Source organism: Priapulus caudatus, unplaced genomic scaffold (genome assembly GCF_000485595.1).
Source record: "Priapulus caudatus unplaced genomic scaffold, Priapulus_caudatus-5.0.1 Scaffold531, whole genome shotgun sequence".
Lineage (NCBI taxonomy): Eukaryota > Metazoa > Priapulida > Priapulimorpha > Priapulimorphida > Priapulidae > Priapulus > Priapulus caudatus.
Window position 1 is genome coordinate 30,796 of NW_014577592.1, and position 13,398 is coordinate 44,193.

General features: G+C 46.4%; 1 protein-coding gene across 1 annotated transcript in view; it reads left to right on the plus strand.

The window, feature by feature from the left end:
- Positions 1-700: 700 nt before the first annotated feature.
- LOC106811360 (proteoglycan 4-like) overlaps positions 701-13,398 on the plus strand; it is a gene marked incomplete in the record, with an annotated part of 47,705 nt that continues 35,007 nt past the window's right edge. Inside the window, 3 exon segments of the mRNA XM_014814946.1 lie at positions 701-876; positions 4,502-4,731; positions 9,064-9,206. Of these exon segments, the coding sequence (XP_014670432.1) occupies positions 9,107-9,206 (100 nt within the window).

The following is a 13,398-nucleotide window of genomic DNA, read 5'->3' on the forward strand; positions in this document are numbered from 1 at the left end:
AGTGTAGCTAACCCATTTTTCCTTGTGAAGGGGTGCAAAGCTGTGAGTGTGCATGATGTGTTCTGTGGAGGTGTCCGCCATTGACCATGTGTTGTACCCGGTATATTCTGGGTGGGCAACTGCGACCCTTGCCCACTTGCACCCCGCTAGTTACGGACCTGAGTTATGTATGAGGGTAAGGGGACGTTGAAGGCTATCCAGTCGTGGCTTTTGCCACCCCTTACTATTCTCCAAGTTGCAGGAATTAGTTTGCTGTCTTGATATTGATTGTTAGAATTGGTTGCCTGTAATGATAATCATTAAATTTAAAGGTTTGGGTCTTTAAATTTAATAAATGAAAGATAGATGGATGGATAAATGGATGGATGAATGGATGGATGAATGGCTGAATGGATGGATAAATGGATGGATGAATGGATGGATGGATGAATGGATGGATGGATGGATGGGCGGGGGGTTGGATGGATGGATAGATAGAGCACACCTCCCTGCGTTATTATCCACGTAACCGTGGGCTACGCAGTAAACTATCCAGATAGATAGATAGATAGATGTAAGAGAGATAGTAATGGGCATGCATGATAATACTCTCTGCTAACACTTGCATTTTCCTATTTTTTGCAATGCTGCGTTTCTAGCCGTTGGTCGGCGCTAGTGTCTCGCCTGGGGCATAATTTTGAAGTAGCGAAGGCGCGCGCGTGCTGACTTCTGTGTTTACGGAGCGGTGTTTGAAGTTCGGTAGTGCCACCATGGTCTGAAACATTAAAAGTGTTGGCCCAGGCAGTCTGTGTAGTAGTTAGTGTAAACACATACCCGTGATTTGCACACTCGTAGTCGTATCATTTGCTGGACGACCTTAGAAACAGCATACGAAAGGTAATTTACCCTCGTTCATTTATAATCAAATAATGCTGCTCGGTTTGCTCGGTTGAAACTTGTGTTTGTTAGCACTGTGCCTGTGCGTGGTCACGGTGGTGCCCGTCCTGACGTTATCGGTTCGTGAAACGTACATCGTAAATGATCATCATCAACTCAGTGTGTTTGTCATCAGCCTAGTAGGCTTTGGCGAACCTAGCTCTAGTAACTAGAGCTGAATGGGTCATTGTCGTATCAGGTACTACTAGTACTACTACTTAGGTACTACATATATATAGTAGTATATATTAGTATATACTATATAGTCTAGTATATAGTCATATATATGTACCCGAGGTACATATATGTATACACAAAGTGTACCAGACTTGTACTACAGAAGTGTACCCTAACCCTAACCCTAACCCTAACCCTAAACATACCTCATATAAAAATATAAACAATACTAAACAACCTAAAACTACCTCGGGTACATATATGTAGTACCTGATACGACAACGACCCTTCGTGCTATTGCAAACCAAGTCGGTGCCGGCTGTATACATAGACAATTTTGTTAATTTTTGCTAGTTTTGTTATTTTAGTATTATTGCCAAATCATGGTTTTGTCAGCATAAATCAAAGTCCTAGTGCCGGTCGTCCAAGACTCGTGTTTATTATATTATTCAATAATGTAGCCCAACGCAGCGTAGGTGTTTAGGCCTATGCTATAACTAGTTCTACCCATGTAGCCCCTTCGCTGCAGCTACATGTAGCAGAGACCTGCTGCGAGTGTCGTAGGGTTGCATTATGGATATCAATTAATTTGGGGTATAATCTTTACGGTTTACCAATCAATACCGACAATTGTAGAATTCCACACATTACACACTCTAAACCTCCTTTGAGTATTATTTACTCGCTGCACTTAATTACTTGGTCCTACTTACAAATATTGAGATTTTGTCATAAGTAGCTGTAAGCGTAAGTACCGTTGCTGGTACCTTTGCTGGTACTCTTACATCGATTATGTTTGTAAAAATGCCACCTGCTATTTGGCATGCTATGCCACAGCCTTACATTTGCAGATTCTATAGATCGGTCTCTGACCTTATGGCTGGTACTCTAATTAATGTATTATCTGCAATTTCACTTGCAAGTCTAGCATGGGGATCTTGTCAGCTTATCCCTGCATGTAGACAAATCACTGAATGGCATGACCCAGATATATCCATCTGTATTACAGCTTCAGTAGTTGCACAGAACACATTCAATCATGAAGGATTTGCATGTTGCTTGTTGGACTAGAATTCAATTTGCAAGGAGAATTCAATGTGCACGTTCTCAGCTCGTCATTACGTAAACATGGTCGAGATACTCGTTATGCCACAATGTGTTTGATAGCAGTTCATAGAATGCTGTTTTCGCGCCGATGATCTTACAGTGGTGAGCCTGTCTTGTGAATTATGAGAATAGATTTAGAGAGTAATTGATACAAACTGTTACATGAGATTCCTACTTGAACTACTAGAGATGTTGAAGTAATAATATACATTTAAGAGTTGGTATGTGCTCCTCATGTTTGCTGAAATTTGCACGAAATCTTAAGCTGAAAGATCGAGCATCGACAGCTCAGAGGCGGAGTCTCTGTTGCTATGGTAACCCCATGGTTAATATGATGATTTGCGATATAACATGCACGGTTTTGTCAGTTGGTTTACAGTGTCTGTTAGTGTTACACAGTACGAGACTATTCCACTTGCTTACAATGTGAACATTAAAGGAGATATTTGGAAGTGCAAGTTCGTCTCATGTATGCATGGCATGTCGTTGGAAGCCATACTTCCTCTTGTATTTATTACGCCAGGTGCAGGATCTGCAGCTGGAGATGGTCTGTGCTTTGCATTTCATATCTATGGTAATCGGAAGCGCACACACAAAGATATCACAAGAGTAAGATAATAACCCATGAGTTATTATCTTACTCTTGTGATATCACACATTATTATAGCAGCAATATTCTATAGAAAAAAGGTTAGAATGTAGAGTTCTATAAATGGATTCAGGCTTTCCCATTGATCTCCATTACTAATGAGAGATGCCTACCTGTCTACGGAACATAAACGTCTTCCGGCCTAAAGAAGAAGGTAGTCTTTTAGTCTCCTAGTACGTTCACACTTGTGAATCAAAGTTAACACTGTCAAACTCACTGATCGGACGGTTTTACTTGACACCACGCTCGTTCGTTTCCTGTCTTAACTCCTCTGCTACGTCTTAATCGCTCATTAAAATTCATTCTGCTTTTAAGTACGTACGCATTCTTCTCGCCATCGCGCATTTTGCGACGAGTCGACTACAGTGTTGCTTCGGGCAGTAGAAACGAATGCCGGCCATCGTTATTCCATCCCGCCACCATAAATTGTGCTATGTATAGAAAGGGTACTGATTCACGGGAATATATTTTTGGCGCGAGTACACATACACGGGCGGAATGCGGGCTGATCGGCGAGAATTCCAGTGTAATTGTACGCTCCAGGACATGAGTACACTGTAGTAACTTCGTGCGATTTTGCCTAGTCTCTCTCTCTCTCTGGCAAATAGTGCCAACGCCATCCCACCTCTCCCCCGAGATGTAAGGGATGAAAGGGGGAAGAATCTCAGAGGTTAACAGCTGCGAGTGGGCAACTATAGTAGACGGTTGGATGGAGGTGTAACATGGACGAAGAAAATATGGGTGAGGGGCTGAGGGCCAGTGTGAAGAACTGAACATGGGCGAGAGATAACCAGCGAAGGAGCGAATATGCGCAGAGGTTATGTGGTGAAGTTTGCAAACTAATGATGGCCATGTTACTCTTCAGTTAATTCTAGTTGTAGTACCGGTTTGTTAACAATGGGTGGAACCAACTGGCTCCAAAATACGTAGGCAACGCATGTCTAATTTACAGGAGAATAGCTCGGCATTTTTTCTGCGCAGATTCACCTACGCCGCAAATAGTTTTCTATTGTTATAAAATTTTAGGTGATGTATGATTCATTTTAATTTGGAGGATCAATAAACAAACATCTATATAGATTATATGACATCATGTATCTCAACAGGAGTGATTTTTTGTGTAATTTGGAACCGTCAGGACTTGGTGCCGCTTTAAAGGAGAAGAGCTCAGTATTTTTTATCTGAGCGGCTTCACCTACGCTGAGCAGCTGACTGAGCTGAGCCTAGTTTGTGGGCGGTGCTGCGAGGTTGACCTCTGCTAGGCGCGTGGCGGCTTAATCATAACATGACAGACATAACAGTATCGGCGGAGCACTTTAGACTAGATGTGATTGTAACAGTTGCACCCGTCGACGCATTGGGTTTTAGCAAGATGCCTGTCTTTAGCAAGCTGGTCTTGGATGGTACGCGCGTACAAAATACTACAGCAGCAGCATACAGGGAGTAACTAGAGTAAGGCGGCCCAAATGGCCATTAAAATTCTATATGGACATATGGACATGATTACCACTACTACTTTTACACTATCTGTGACTGCCCCTGATACGGTAGCTATAGATATTATACTATAGCCACCTGGGCCGGCATACCAGAGAGTTCCGCTGTGGATTCACAGCAGGCGGAGGCGTGTATATAGCACGTTTGTTTTTGCAGCTCTCTCCTAGGCTGGCCCATCAACCTATAGCTGCTCTCATCACCGGCAGCAGCGGCAGTAGCAGCAGAAAACGCGTTGCTACACCCGCGACTGGCTTGATCGGCACCATCTGGAGGAACCGAAGGATAGCAAGTAGTCTTGTCACTACGTCCATCTGCCTCGGCGTTCACGCAGCAGTAGCCGATCGTTGTTTCATTGAGATACGGCCGGAGCAGTTACAGAGATCTCCGTGAGTACCTCTTCCCCCCCTCCCCGTGCCGCCGCCGCCCCCGCACGCCCACCCCTCCTCGACAGTGTAACAGCAGCCATGGAAAAGGAGTGTGTGCTCTCTGATTAGAGCCTTGTTTACAGTTAACGCTGCCACGGGGCATGCGAGCTGCTCGCACGTGTTTCTCCAGGGTTTTTTTTTGCACCAGACTTATTGAGTCACGGGGAGGGAGCTGAGACCATAGACAGTAGAGTCACGATATATATAATAGTCAGTAGTCTTATCTATCTTAGTGAGTCGACTTGGCAAAGCTTCGGTAAATGCTGCACATGGCCGCATGTTTGCACGAGGCGGGTACTGCCACGGCAACTGGTAAACGTGTCTGCTGGGCTACTGGAAGTAAAGCGTGCTGTTTACGAAAAGGGGTTGCCGATGGCCGAGGCGGGATTCGGAGATGGAGTCGGGAGGAGGTCGTTGAGGTAGAATTGGCAGCGCAGATGGAACAAGTTTGTAGCGATGAAGATGGCAGTGTTGATGGAGAAAGTTTCTAGAGCTGGGGATGGCAGTGGAGATAGAGAAAGTTTCTAGAGCTGGGGATGGTATCATGGTAGTGGTCCAGTCATAGTGGAGATAGAGAAAGTTTGTGGAGCTGTAGATGGCAGTGACGATGGAGAAAGTTTGTAGAGCTGGAGATGGCAGTGGAGATAGAGAAAGTTTGTAGAGCTGGGGATGGCAGTGAATATGGAGAAAGTTTGTAGAGGTCGAGGTGGCGGTGGAGTTGGAGAAGGCCTGCTGTAGTAGTATAGTCGTATAAGAGAGATAGGAAGTGGTAATGGGATAGAGGGGAAAACATGGGGAAGTTATGGCGTTGATGATTTATTCAGGGTCCGCACAGGTCTTGAAAAATTGTAGGTAAGTCATGTAAATATAAAGTGACGTTTTCCAGGTCTGGAATATCCACGTGTCTAATATTATGTTTGGTCCTAGAAGGTCGTTTACATTTAGCACCAGTCTAGTTTGTCGAAAAAAATAATCAAATTTGTTTCCTGCAATATTTTGTTTACTAATTCTGATTGGGTGGGACGAGACACAAACATTGTATTCAACTAAAATTTTGTGCCCATGGAATATTGACCTCGAAAATTGAAAAAAAGTTGCTGTAGAGGTAAATACGCTATTTAGTAATTTAAAGCAAAGAGAGACACAGGGGTGATGAGCGGAGATAGGAGGGGGAGGAGGAGGTCGGGTTGAAAATGCTATGCTTGGCTAGACTGATAGAACAAGCTAGCACGAACGCATCGCAGTGAGTCACAAATTCCCCGCGAGTTCCCCCCCCCCGTCAATACCCTAGCTGTATGTGTGTGTGCATATGCTGGCTGGCTGGCTGGCTCGGCGTTCAAATTGAACATCGCAAATACGGAATACAAATATGTAACCCTGCAGAGATGTTGTACATATATTTACATTTACGCAGACGCGTAGAACACTTACAACATCGCCGCAGATTATCTGGGAGGGATTCAGGATTCGGGGAGGGTGGATATGTGAGAGGCATGCGAGCGTGGATGATATTATTTGCGTGGGCGTTCCCCCTCCCAGCGAGCGGCGGGATAAGTTCGGTGTAAACACCTTTATAGCTGTGAGTTATTTGAGCACCGTGTATATAGCGTTTACGGTCGACGCGAAAACACGGTTAGGCTCGCTTGCCCATCCTGTGGTGTATATGTGCACACATTTCCACCGAAAACAGCGAGCCAGCCACGCCGGTCTAATGGTGGCTGCCACGTTCTACTACTAAGTACTGTGCTACATCGACAGGCTTCGTGCAAAGCTGCATGCAACTGCTTGCAATATGTTTAGGGAGCGGATGATCTATGGCTGTATGAAGAAGAAGGTCGGCGGCGCTTTCGTGCCGCGTAAAAACTCCATTCCTCTTCCTGTGCATCCTGCCTCTCTACCCTCCCCAACCACCACCTTTCCCCCTTGTTCTCCCTCCTCCCCCTTCCCCCGCATTCTCTCCATCTTCATCTTTCTCTCGCTCCTCCTCTCAGGTCTTGCTCTCCTCCTCTCTGTCATCTTCCATTATTCGCCTACTTTCTCTGCCCCTTCTCTTCTGCTCCCTTATTCTGTATCGTGGCAGCAGTTAACCGATGTTTACTGTGCGTGACAAATTATCCTGTTCAAGTTATTTTCCGTGACCATGTGTCCGTTTTTTGAATCCCCGTTTGCTAAGTTATGATGACTGCTTAAAAATCAGCTGTCAGAAAACTAAACAATTGTTAGGCACGATCTGCCGATAATGTAAATATAAATGACGTCAAAATTAACATCTTATCTAGGAGCGCGTATTATGCAATGATATGCGCATGCGTATATGTGCAATGATGGTATTTATACACTTAGTAGTGAATCTCATATAACTATAGTAACGTAATGGCTTTACAAACACAAGATCAATTTTTAACAATGAAAGAGAACTTAACCCAAAATAAGCTCTTCTCTGCGCCCCCGTGCAAAAACAAAATGAAACAAACGGTGCACATAGTTCCATCGCTCACAAAGCATCTTGGACAAGGTTCAATTCGCCTTCAGACAAACTTTTCCGGATGAACGGAATCGTGTCTGCCGCTGCGCAGTGGCAACGGGGAGACGTGTCCGGGAATGTTTCGCGCCAAAATTGTTTCCACGGCGCCGATGAAGAGAAAAATTAAGACCTTCGTTTGCGCGGCAAGCGTTTAGTTGTTGTACGTAACCGCATGAGTCACCGCATTAGGGACGGCGCGGTTCTGTCCGTGCGTGTATATGTCCCGCATTGTTAGGACCCGAACACGCAGGGAACCTGTTCCAGAGTGCGTTATCATGTTTTTCAGGTGTTGGTGTCAGTAAGCGGGATTTCACCGCGTGCGTGCGCGCGTGCGTGCGTGCGTGCGTGCGTGCGTGCGTAGGGCATGCACGGTTGCCGCACCGAACCATATACATACACACACGAAACACACGAACATACGAACACAAACACCGTACAGCTAGCTGAATGCATGGATACATGTGCGTGAATGTGAACTACAGCAGCGATTTCGTGTAGCCGTTCCGCGTAGCATACGCAGAATTCCGGGCGAGGAGCGCGAGAGCATTATACGCCGCGGTTCTCGATTGCGCTATCGGGTTTCGACGACACAACGAGATGCGAAACGGGATGCGAATTTCTGTAAATGTCAGCGAATCACGCATAGAAAATTTGCGATGATACGCTGAATGTACTGAAGGGCCCCTCGCCTCATCGCGGGAGACTGGATGAGGTGGGCGACCGACTGACTGACTATACTAGAACTTTCATATATACTGAGCTATACGAACAGCTGTGGCAAATCAATCCCAGACAGACTGTACACTCTCTCCCTTGCTCCGCGACAGAGGGAGCGGTACAGTACACGCTCCTCCGTGGCATCCCAACTGCGGCATCCTCGCTGGGCATCGTGACTTCGTGGATTTGAAATCGATCTGTTTAGTAAGAGGAGCTGTCAACTACGATTACAGACCTCTACTACGGCTTTGTCTGTATAGATCTGCAGAGGCTGTCAACTGGACAGCGGCTTGGGCATTAATTACAGCATTCGGGGGTGTGGAGTTCTTGTTATGTCCGCCTGGGTTAGGTTTATTGGTTGCGGGATGGTGACTGCTGAGTCCCGCATGGTGACAGTAGCGGTGCACGTGCACGGTTAGTGTCGTGATGTTGAGAGCCGTCTAGGCGCCAAAATGTCACGTCGAAAATAAGTTGACCGTATAAAATTATTCGATTATGATTTATGTAGGTTGTGTTTCAGAGTAAATAAATTTTTATGGGTGAATTGAGATTAACTGTAGGTGATTTTGTGTGACATGTAGCACACGCGGACGCCATATAGGGCGTGCACCCATTACCACGATCACTTCAAGTGCCACACCGCTGCTGCTACAAATATTACGGTGACACACGTTGAATTACTATTGTAAGCGAGCGAATCGCACACTTCTGGAAGTTATATTAATGCGACAGTGTGTCGACAAGCGGTCGGGTTGTTTACAAACTCACACGAGATAGCTTTGAGAAACCGACCAAGCCTAGAAGCAATGATCGCATGCAGGGACAGGTCAAGTGTTACTGCAATTCGCACACTCGCAAGCAGTACTATTTCCAGAAGTTAAGCTTACTGTGACACATGTATGCTATGACATCGTGACACTATGACATTTACTTTACAATCACCTCGACGCGTCGTCGTTGTCACAACGCCGCGACGCACGATCCTCTGTGACGCAGAATAACGCGAACGCACGCATAGCACACCGAACACGCTCTCTCTCTCATTGCTACAGGGGCTCCGTGCTATAAAGCAGCGTCTCGGGCAGCTACGGCGCAATGGAAGAAGTGGGAGAGACTCCCATCGCTGCGGCTTCACCTGTGGAGCAGGAGCATCCGCAGCAGCAGCAGCCTCCGGACAGCATGAAGATCAATGGAAGTAAGTGATCTCATTATTCTCCTCTAATGATTATCTCGTTATGTTCTTTCGCTCCCCGATGCGTCAGCGCGCAAGAGTATATATATATGACAAGACCAGGAGTGAATAATAGAGATTCTATTAATTATTCACTTCTGACAAGATGATGGGCGTGATCAGAAAGGAGAGTATAGCAGACATGATTGATGGTGTATGGGTGTATCTGCGTACGGAGACGGGAGGGGCAGAGCTATATAGTGTATGTGATGATGGGGGGGGGCGGCGAATGATGCTCATGATCATTGCCTCACTAATGTGGGCAATTTTACACCCACACATTACGGGGTTTGTTTGGTTAACTTATACTTATAGCCAATGTGGTATTGATAGTTGAGTTGCTTCCACTATAGTTGCGTTAGTGGGTTATCACTTAACAGTAACAGTGTGGTTGGCCGGCAAGTCTGCATTTCGCAACATAACTGCTTTTCAGTGAGATCACGCAAGTAGTAGCCCGGTACTGTACTAGTCTGCTATTATCTTAGTTCTGACACCTTAACGGTCTAGGAGTGGCACGCGACGCGCCGTCCCTGACGGTTGATTATAGGCCAATGGGCGCACGGCTATTCATCAATACCCGTCAGACTCATGATTCGTAACACCAATAAGTAAATGATGGTAATTGACACACGGGGAAGGCACCGGAGAGAGTAGATATGCTCACGCCATGATAAATGCATATAGCTCGTTGGTTAGTTAAATCATTCCAGTCCACCAAACCCCCGTTGGTCTGATGAGCAGTTAGTATTACGTCGAGGAGAAGAGACGGAGACCCGAGCAGCGGGAGCAAGAGAGAGAGAAAGACGCGAGAGAGAGAGAGACAGAGAGAGAGATGCCGCAGAGATGAGAGACGAGAAGATGCAGAGAGAGGAAACGAAGACGAGAGGACGCCGAGAGACGAGCCACGATGAGAGATGAGGGGAGAGAGCGAGAGAAGCAATCAGAGAGCAGCGAAGAGAGAGAGGACCTGCCGACTTGCAGAGAGACAAGCACCGGGGTCTCCTTGAGATGATCGAGATGAGCAGCGACAAGAAGAGCAGCAGAAGACGCATCGATGAGATGACTGAACAGAGACCGAGAGAGATCTCTCCCGAAGAGCAGAGAGCGACGGAGGTAGATGAGAAGAGAGATCGAGCAAGAGCGAAGAGCAGCCGAGGTAGGAATAAGGCGTAAGCAAGAGTGGAAGCTAGAGGCACAGCATGCGGGGGCCGCGGAGGCAGGGATAGAAAACTGTGGGTACGAATAGTGGGATCGAGTGAGAAAGCGAGAGGGTAGAAAGGAGCATATTCATTCAGAGGAGCTATTTATCATATTTCATTCAGATGGAGCTATACATATTCACTTTCAAAGGAGGCCCTATCATATTCATCAGACCATGCTAGCAGGCGCAGACGTTGCATGAATTAGCTAGGGTCGAAATTACATAACCATATCATAGGAATGTGTAGCCGAGCTGTGGCAGATAAAGGGATGTGAACATTGCATGTGGCGATAAGCTGGATCGGCATGTGCACTATGGACTTCGGAGCTCTGGGGCCGCGCTGTTACTACACGTGTATCGTGAATAATTAAACGATATCTTACTCTAGATCACCGCTGGTTGTCATATATCATTCATCAACACATCTAGATCGCCCCATCACCCAACCCATCTATATTTGCAGTGTAATTGTTACGCCAACCATAATACAGAACGGCCACGCTAGTTGTACTTGAGCGTTTTGATTAATAACTTTTGTAGTGATGAACGTAATGCTAAATAGATAATTGGCACATATATATTCTGAGCGTGTGTGTGCATCTGCGCTGTCTGTGTGCTATATATATATCGTGGGGCTGTTGGTGTTGTGTGTAGTGTGTTGGGCCGTGGCGTGTTGCTGTGTGTGTGTGTGTGCCGTAAGCGTGCGTCGCGTGCCGCTGCGCAGTGCGTGGCGTGCCCGTGCACGGGTCGCGTCGCGTGCGTTTGCTCGACGTGTCTGTGTGTGCGTGCTCGTGCGTATGTGTGTCGTGTCCTGTGCGTGCGTGTTATGTGTGTAGTGCCGCGCGCCGTTGATGTTAGCGTTGACCGCGCCGCACGAGCGAATAGCGCGAAAAGGGGACCGACAGTAGCGAAGGGACGGGCAGCGAGAGTGGAGAAAAGCGTTTGTCGCTGCAAAGCGGCTAGTCCCAGGACGTGTGTACTTCATGTCGAACACCATGAACACATGCATGGGTGTGCATGCATGCAGCTGTGATAGCATGGCCAGCTGTGAATGACTATGGAGCCTGTGATGATGGAGTGTGATGAAGCAGGTTAATTATAGTCTAGATACAATATAGAGTTACAGAGACAACAGAGTAGGGGAATATGCACCAAACAATGTAACCCTACGTTCTTCGGTTATGTTATCAGGAGTCTATCAATCTCCTGATGTTATCAGCAGTGTCATAGTATAGAGGGTCTATATTATGAGTCATAGCCATCTTGATAGTATTGTATCTTGTTGTCGTCATGCTCGAAAGATTTGCTTGTTTGTTTTTCACTAACCGTCAGCAGGGTATTGCAACTATTATGATTGTTGACGAAGTGAACTGTAGCAGTAGGGGTGGCGGTGTTGTTTTGATGGATGGTGTTATTTGCCCGTACCGGCAGATAGCTAGCTAGACCTGTCCCTCGATGTGTCACGGTTTCACCGGCACCGCACACAGATATACGCATACATCTTACATGCGTCTATTTGCTCAAGATGTCCTCGAATCGCTCTGGCTGTATGTAATCATAAATCTTGCTGTAACGTCTGCTCCTCGGTATGCCATGTCCGTTGGGAGCGTGGTGGGGGTGGGGGAGGGGAGGGGAGGGGAGGGGGAGGCCACACTCCGTCTGCGTGACTCATTGGAGCATGTGCGTGCGGTGAAGGCGGCGGCGGTGGGGGTGGGGGGTCGTTTAGAGTGACGCCATCGCAATGATTCAGTGGGCGAGGTTCAGATGGAATTTATGAACGCGTGCATTTGGGGCGTTCCAGTAATAAAACGAGAGTAAATAAATCGGAATGATATTTTACTACCAGCAAAGTTAAGTTGACCATCGAATTTCTGGCAATTGATGGTCCAGCCCCTCTACCATACCAGTAAACTCTATAAACTTCAATATTAAATCAAAAACCTATTGTTGGGAAGCGTATAGCATATAGCATACAGCATACAGCATATAGGTAGAATTATTAGAGACGATATAGAGTGCATAAACATTGAAACCTTTGTATTGAATATAATTCGTATTTATTCACTAAATTATTATTATCATCAGCATCATCATCATCATCATCGTTATCATCGTCATGATCAAATTGACGTAATTATGGAGTGCCGGAGTGGTACGTGCATGAACTGTGTCGCAAGATGAGCTGAACATCGAAGAAAAATGTTTAAAAAAAACAAGCTTTTTCATACGTAATACCATGGTAATACTCAGTGCATCATTAATTACAGCGGTAGCCAATCAGATCAGATCGTTTGCTACTCTCTTTTCCCTGGAGCGCAATTCTTCGGAAAATTGTGTCTTCGCCTTATTAATACGCCGCCGTTGCAAGAAACCTTCCTTTTTGTGAAATAACGAGTCGGCAGCTAAAGCTTGTGACTCAGTATTATTAGGCGAACATTCACGTGGTTTTTTTTTGGCTAAAAAGGCGAAGGCGTGCCTGCAAAAATCGCATCGTTTCCTGAAGCTCGCGCGCACGAAGTAAACAATGTGAGAGCCCTGCTGCGCATCCCAACGTCATCTGACTCTAGCATGGATGTCTGGCGCCGTTTGTGAAAAATTTCGAACGCTTGTGCGAAAAATCTGTGACGCACTCGCGCATCTAGCACGCCGCAAACACAGCACACACAGATCACAGCACACACTGTACAGATGCTGTCTGCACGCGTCTGCATGCTTTGCATTCTCAACTCATTACCTCCGCGCAACGGAGTTGCAGGGAGGTAATGTAATCGCTCTCGTGTGTGTGTGTTCGTGTGTGTGTGTTCGTGTGTGTGTTCGTGTGTGTGTGTAGCGTTGGCGCGATCGATTCAGCACCAGCTCGCCTTAGGGCGTCCAGTCAGCAGCAGCTCGCCCTAGGGAATGCAGTGAGCAGCAGCCAGCAGCGAGCCAGCTGTTATACACATGTATACATGTTAC